General features: G+C 43.3%; 1 protein-coding gene across 1 annotated transcript; it reads right to left on the reverse strand.

Moving 5' to 3' along the window:
- Positions 1 to 3,429: 3,429 nt before the first annotated feature.
- Positions 3,430 to 5,503, reverse strand: LOC121546869 (alpha-2Db adrenergic receptor-like). Its single transcript, XM_041858095.2, has one exon. It carries the CDS (start codon positions 5,057 to 5,059, stop codon positions 3,689 to 3,691), a length of 1,371 nt encoding a protein of 456 aa, XP_041714029.1. The 5' UTR covers positions 5,060 to 5,503; the 3' UTR covers positions 3,430 to 3,688.
- Positions 5,504 to 8,101: the final 2,598 nt, after the last annotated feature.

Below are 8,101 nucleotides of genomic sequence, written 5' to 3' on the forward strand. Positions count from 1 at the left end.
ATCTTTGTAGTGACTGGGTGTATTGATACACCATCCAAAGTGTAATTAATAACTTCACCATGCTCAAAGGGATATTCAATGTCTGTTTTTTTTTACTATCTACCAGAAGGTGCCCTTCTTTGCAAGGCATTGGAAAACCTCCCTGGTCTTTGTGGTTTAATCTGTGTTTGAAATTCACTGCTCAACTGAAGGACCTTACAGATAATTGTATGTGTGGAGTACAAAGATGAGGTAGTCATTCAGAATCATGTTAAACACTATTATTGCACACAGAGTGAGTCCATGCAACTTATTAAGTGACTTGATAAGCACATTTTTCCTCCTTAACTTATTTAGGCTTGCCGTATAAAGGGTAGAATACTTATTGAATACTTACTGACTCAAGACATTTCAGCTTTTCATTTTTAATACATTTGTAAACATTTCTAAAAACAGAATTGCACTTTGACATTATGGGGTATTATCTATAGGCCGGTGACAAAAAATATATTTTAAATTCAGGCTGTAACCCAACAAAATGTGAGAAAAGTCAAGGAGCGTGAATACTTTCTGAAGGCATTGCATATGCTACATAGATAATATATCCAGTAATAAATTACATTACACACCAATAACACATTTACAGAACTGTAATCTTGCTGATTTGAAAATAATCGTTTTGGAATGAAGCTGATGATGATTCAATCTTAGGTAAAAAATGAAGCGTTATACCTGGGAAAAAAGCTATTTATGTGAAACATATGAATGAGTTCCATGAGGTAAATATATAGTCTCCATTGTCAAATCAGTCCTACATCTTTCATGCAGACTCTCTAATTCTGTTTATAAATCATCTGCAGCACTCTTCAAACCATCCCCCTTAGAGATAAAACAGACATAAAATTATGCCTGATCACTCCCTCCCCTGACAACCGCCTCCTGAATAAACCCAAACAACTTATTCAAGCATCTCTACTTCAGTAAAACCCAAGGGAACCGAATGATGCCTTATTTGATGTCTTATTTTCCTCAGCCACTGGACTGTTATATACTGTTAGTACAGTTTAGTGTGTTTGGCACCATGCCAATACGTCTGATGGCATTGGGACTTTGAAGACATTTCTCAGTGGATATAAATAGTGTATTTATTTCTCACCTCCCGGCAGGGCTCAGACAATAGAACCAAGATGGCTTCCCTTTCCCTGACCACATTCTGTTTTTCTCATAGAGGGACAGTGCACTGTCTCATGTACACGTATCCCTATATCCCCACATCCCCTAGAATACTGTATTTGGATTTACATCCCCTGTGTGTCTTGAACGACCCAACATGAGACGTGACCCAGTTCAAGTGTAACAGGTTCTGATTGGCTATCTATAGAACAATGGTCACCTGGCAGACAGCTCCAAAGCAAATGTACATCTATCCTACATGATAAGTATGTGGCCTGTCTGGGTATTAAAACCACAGGCTTGGAGTCACTAGCCCATATTTCCTCATAATGTCATTTGTCAGTCTCCACATCACCTTCTGTTTAACCCTTCACCCAGCAGCTTTACAGTATATGATGTACCCATGACAACATTCGTTGTCAGTCTCCACATCCACCACATCTAGAGATCTAGCGCACGTCTTTCTTGACATCACTGAATCTCTCTCATGTTGCTCCTCTCTGCAATATGGTCAGTTGTGGATTAATTTGTCATGGCATAAAAGTCTGAGGCTTTGTGGTTTTGAAAATGTGGATACAGTAAATAAAGAGTTGGAATCCGAAGCAGAGGCATTCAGCCTACTGTTTAAATTAGACCAAGCCTTATACTGCAATATCATACAGAAAAAAAGAGTATTAAAGAGCAAAGCTTGGGTAACAGTGTGAATCCATTATTGAACCAATACTGCAGGCAGACCACAAAGCTGAAGACGTTCACAGAGGTAGTAGTAGCTTTCAATCTTTTCCCCTCTCTCTCTCTCTCTCTCTCTCTCTCTCTCTCTCTCTCTCTCTCTCTCTCTCTCTCTCTCTCTCTCTCTGTCTCTGTCTCTCTCTCTCTCTCTCTGTCTCTCTCTCTCACACACACACACGGCGAGGCTGGTAAAGGGGAGGACAGCTAATAATAATGGCTGGAACAGAGTGAATGGATTGGTATCAAACTATGTGTTTGATATGTTTTATATCGCTAAGTACATGCCGTTCTAGCCATTACTATGAGCCCGTCCTCCCCAATGAAGGTGCCACCAGCCGCCTGTGACACACACACACACACACACACACACACACACACACACACACTATTATGGAGCATGTAGTGACACATTTGAGTTTTCTATTTCCAAAGGTTAAAACATGGAGCACACTCAAGAACACTTCAAGATCTGTTTTTAATCTGCTGGCCAATAGCTTCTTCTTTGGCTGAAGATTAAAATAATTGCAGCATAAATCATATTAGATTGTATTTATGCTATGAAGGTGGCTCATACCACAGGCAATTTCTCCCAATCTTCCTTTCTCATCACTTATGAGGATAAAATCATTTTAGCAAAAGTGCAATGTGTGATCGATCTGTCTGCTTACGTACAGTGTCTAAATGAGGCACAACATCATGAGATATATTCACATATCACTATATTTTTCTGATTAATAACAGTTCATAGGTGGTTCATGCCCATGCATTCGCGCCACAGCATAGTGCCATCAGCGTAGTGTGCTGCGTTTCAGCACCACCGATAACAGCGCGTGTATTTGGGGGTTCAGCGATGAGGGAGACCCGAAGCTCACTCAAAAAGATCTATGTCATCAACCCACCTGACAGCAGTCATAATCGGATACCGTTTTAGATAAGAATGGATTAAAAACGACTCAAAGTTGATTACATTTTGACACCTCTCAATTAAACTCGACCAAGCAATTGCAGTCATTCCTAACTAGTTTGGCTACTCATGAAATAAATTAATAAGTAGATACTACACCTGTGTACAGTGTGAACCTACACTGAACCTATTCTTTCCAGCCCAAGCTGCCTCAACTTCATCCGAAGCCGACAGACACTTTCAATCTCTATCATTTCAACTTTTTGTTATTTTACTTTTTATGCGCTTTGAGATTCTTTGAAAAACGCTATATAAGTTTAAAAAAATATGTATCTACTTACTCTCATGTCTTATTGACGACAGTTTGATGAATGATTCATAGTTTTTTTTCTTTTCTAAACCTCCCAGTACCCAACACACAGCTCCATCAGCCTTGAAATCTGGGTTTATGACTTCACTTTTACTCTGAACTAGATTTTTTTATATCTTGATGGGCCATAAAAGATTAATGAAAGTACAGAAAAGAACGGGTCGTACAAAGGCGCTGGAATTATTATGCTGTGGCCTAAAAATATGAGTTACCTCACTGAATATTAAATTAATTCCTAACTTTGAAAGCAGGGGACAATATCAGTAGAGCCATATTAAATCATCAATGACAATGCTGTATTTAGCTTTTGTTTAATATATCCTATTTCCTCTGTACATTGTTTCTAATATTCACACATTTGTGCACAACAAGACATATTTTTATATCATATTATTTACATACAAACGTTCCTTTTGGAATGAATATAGTCATTCAGAGGTGCAGGGATGCGCGCTTGGGTGAAGAACTGACGTCTGTTTCGATGAGCAGTGAAGCACAGTCAGGCAGTCACAGCCTCAAAGTGACCCTTCTTTTCAAGTGGTATTAGTGCGTTTTGAAGTCCGGCATACGATTTTCTTAAACGCTTTACGAAAATCCCTGTTGAAAATGGTATATATGATAGGGTTCACTGAGCTGTTACAGTAGCCAATCCAGAAGAAGGCGTTGAAGAGCGCACCGGGTATGTAACAGCTCTCCCTGCAGATCGCGTGCAGGCTGTATGTGAAAAAGAAAGGGAACCAGCAGAGCACGAACACCCCCATCACCACCGCCAGCACGAACGTGAAGCGCTTCTCGCGCATCTGGGCCACTTTGGTCTTGGACACTGCCGCCGCGAGGTGCTGCCGATGGGCTGCGAGGTGCTGCCGCTGGGCCGCCAGGACAGCATTGGTTGCGTTTTTGGGATCTTGGAAGAGCTGCGAGGCGCGTGCCGAGGCCCAGGAGAGGCGGCAGCTCTGGCGCGGGCAGCAGTCCGAGACCTCCACCTTCCTGTGCTTGGAGAAGCGGTGGCTCCGTGGTTTAATGTCCGACGCACAGCAGCTCTCCTCCAAGTCGATATCATCCAGCTCCTCCTGCCTGTGGTGGTCCTCGGAGCTCTGGCTACTGGGGCTCTCCATCCGCTCCTTCCTCACGAAGCACGTCTCCGACTGGGATGGCTGCCTCTCCAGGCCGTTCTTAGCCACGAACACGGTGGAGGAGCGCTGCTTGGCCACTTTATAGATCTTACAGTACACCAGGATCATGATGAGGCCCGGGGCGAAGAAGGACACGAGGCAAGAGGACAGGATGTACCAGGTCTCGTTGTTTAACAGACACTCGTGCTCGTCGTGCTTGGTCATGATGAGAGGCGGAAAGGAGATGACGGCGGAGATGACCCACACCACGGCTATCATGGACTTGATTCGCTTGGGGGTGCGCTTCAGGTTGTAGCTCACGGCCTTGGTGACTGACCAGTAGCGGTCCAGACTGATGGCGCACAGGTGGACTATGGATGAGGTGCAGAAGAGGACATCCAGTGCCAGATAAAAGGCGCACCAGGTGCTCCCAAAGTACCAGTAACCCATGACCTCATTGGCGAGGGAGAACGGGATGACCAGTGTCGCCACTAGGATGTCTGCACATGCCAGGGACACCAGGAAAAGGTTCTGGGGGGCGCGGAGAGCCTGGCTGGTGAGCACGGCCACGATGACCAGCACGTTACCGACGATAGTGACCAGAATGATCACGGTGACCACAAGGATTATGAGCGCGGAGCCCACCTCCGTTTGCGTGAGAGGTATTGGGGCTCTCGAGGTGTTGGTATCCTGCGAGGTATTGGTAACGGTGGTAAACTTGGCTACATCCATCCTGAACGCATCTTCTCCTGGGTTATTTTTAGTGTGTGCCTTTCCGCCCCAAAACAGCATTCAAATGTTGATAAAGTCATTAGTCCTAGAGAATGTCATCAGTGGAGACGCGCTGTGCGTTAGGTTGTGTGATCAGTGGACAGATATAGAGCACATAGGTACAATACCCGAGGACCCATTGCGTCCTGGTGAGCTGCTCTCATCTTCAGTTTCATAGAGGGCCCGCAAAATGTTGCCGACACAAGCCCCGCTCTCTCCGTGCTCACAACGTATCCAGTAAATTTTTGCCACTATGAAGTCCGGAAACCAGAGAAGTAAGTCTCCATGTTAGGGTGACGTTCCAGGAGCATCAGCAACATTGTGTTTCTGTTATCTCTCGGTCTTTTCTGTGCGTAGTGCTGTATGTTGTTTTGTTAAAACCAGTGTCCCCAGTTATGCACAAGATGCAGCGCGCGCTGCGAGACACACACTGCTCGTGGAATTTGTGTGCATGCGGGAGTGAAGTGGGTGACATCACTTCTAAGACCAACCCATTGTCAAACTCATCGAAATAGAGAGAGGAAGAGAGACAGAGAGAGAGAGAGAGAGAGAGAGAGAGAGAGAGAGAGAGAGAGAGAGAGAGAGAGAGAGAGAGAGAGAGAGAGAGAGAGAGAGAGAGAGAGAGAGAGCTCTGAGTTTACTTTGGATAAGGAACAGCCAAGGGGAGACTGCAGGTGGCTAGAATTACCTGTTTGATTATTTTCTATTTCCAAAACGTATTCACCTCCTGTCCACAAAAAAAAGATGTAAGGGCCCATGCCAAAGCACACCATTTGCAAAGTAAACAGGGTGTGCAGACAGGAGGGTTGAGTGTGTATGTTCTCTTCTGAGTGTGTGACATTGGATATGTGTATTGTTCAGAGAGGGTGTGTGTTATTTTGAGTGAGTGCATGCAATACAGTATGTGCTATTTTCAGGAGGCTCAGTTCTAGCATCCCTCTGCAGGGGTACATGCAGCAGTGGTCCCCTCTCACCACTCCCCACCACCAACCCCACATCCATCCCAGTGAGTGCTGAGTACTGAGAGCTTCTGTCCACCTAAAGGGAGACTGTCACAGTGGATCAGAGCTAGGCTGGTGCTGCAGATATGGCCCCAGGGCTCCACCTGTAATACAGACACAGAACATTAACCTCACAGGCCCATGCCCCCTCAGCTCACCTCTGCTCCAGTCCAGTCATTATCAGGACAACATGCTCTTTCAGATAGTAGCAAAGCAGAAAAATACACAAAAACATTTGTAGGTCATCCAGTTGCAAGGCTATTTTGGGTTTTAAAAAGGAGAGAAGTAATGTTTAGAACATGCAGAGATGTACAGCTGTAGTGTATTCTGTATAACATTTCATCAGCTGTGTAAAATATTATTTCACCTTGAACACAATTTTATACCTGCTCAATTGAAATCAGGTACATTATCAGCCTTTAATAAAGACATTGTAGTTGTGGTTTGAATAGTTGTAAACATAACAGTTTCAGAATCTACTTTTCACCCCATAAGGATATGCAGTCCAATTGTGTCTTCAGTATTCAGGTGCTGACACAGTCCAGATGAAAAAAATGAAAAATGCACTCCCATTTATCAAGGTCTGATGAAAAAACAAATCCTGCACTGTCTGGCAGTACTTCAGCAATATCCTCAAGACCATAGAAAATGTTCAAGGCAGCGCCAAGAAAACTATCAACAGCGCTCAAAGAAATGTGGTTTATAGTAAACATCAGTTTTGTGATTTCGCAACAAAATGTCATTGTTAGAGCTGATAAGCATTCAAAGCTAAAAGTCAATGCCAGTGTTTCAATGTCTGATTGAGACTTGTTTGGAGACTACAGGTTGTGGGTTTCAGGAGAGTTGTGAGTAAACACTTCCCCCAATACAAACGTGCACGCACACACACACACACACACACACACACACACACACACACACACAAGCACACACACAAGCACCCACGCATGCACACAAACACACACACACACACACAAACCTACATCCCACCCCCTTCCATCGGTACCTATTCCAAGTTGCGAAACAATACCCAACATCCTGCTGGTTGGTCTCCAGCTTCCTGCTGTGATGTAATCAACACACCTAATGATAGGTGGATGTGCATCACAGCCCCATCCTGACTTCCAGTCCCCATCCCCTCACTGTGGCCAAAGGGTTTCCCTTGACACCAGTGACCTAACATCCTATAAAACAACACCACTCAACCTCCCACCTCCAATCTCACTCCCAAGCGTTCAACTCTCACCTCCTACCACACTACAAAGTGCTGGATCCTCTCAGCACAGGCCCATGGAGGATCTAAGAGGCAGCAAATCAAGTAAATAATACAAATGTGACAACAACCTCTTCCTCAACATCAGTAAGACCAAGGAGCTGTCCATATGTAGCTTGTTTTTTGTCACTGGTCCAGGAATGGCTGAAGAATTTCAATATTTACCTGGAGCTAACCCTGCAGATAGCACTACTGGGTGATCTGAAAAGTCATAGTCAATCGATCAATATATAATAATACTTTTAGCAAAAATGTTTATTTTCAATTTCCAATCTGTAGAAACAATGAGAATAGAAAGGTTCAGAACTTTTGTGAAACAGCACAGCACAGTTGAAAAATATATGGCAAATAGAAATTCAATATGGATGGTGTTAAGAGATAGATGGGAGGGGTTGAATGGAGCTGAAGGTTGGGACTAATAACAACTAATAACAACAACATAACTAATGTAAAACATACTGTGTCTGTAAAACATATATAGGTTATAGGTTAAGAACTTTTGTGAAAGATTACAGTTTGAAAGATATGGCAAATAGAAATCAAACCGGATGGACATAAGAAATAGATGGGAGAGGTTGAGGGTAGAGGAAGGACAGGAGTAAAAACAAACAAAATAGAACTATTGTAAAATAGACTGTGTCCATAAAATGTATATAGTATGTATAAGCTGGAAGTAGAGGCCTAAGCGTTGTTGTTCACTAGTTTACTCCAATTAGCGGAGGGGTGGCAGGGTTAGAAAGTAATAAAGGAAAATATATAAAAAAATAGGAACATGTATATATATGTATA

The sequence above is a fragment of the Coregonus clupeaformis genome, chromosome 3 (assembly GCF_020615455.1).
Source record: "Coregonus clupeaformis isolate EN_2021a chromosome 3, ASM2061545v1, whole genome shotgun sequence".
NCBI classification, from domain to species: Eukaryota; Metazoa; Chordata; class Actinopteri; order Salmoniformes; family Salmonidae; genus Coregonus; species Coregonus clupeaformis.

Excerpts from the sequence above, each read along its gene's own strand:
- LOC121546869 (XM_041858095.2), bottom strand. The coding sequence starts at position 5,059 with ATGCTGTTTTGGGGCGGAAAGGCACACACTAAAAATAACCCAGGAGAA.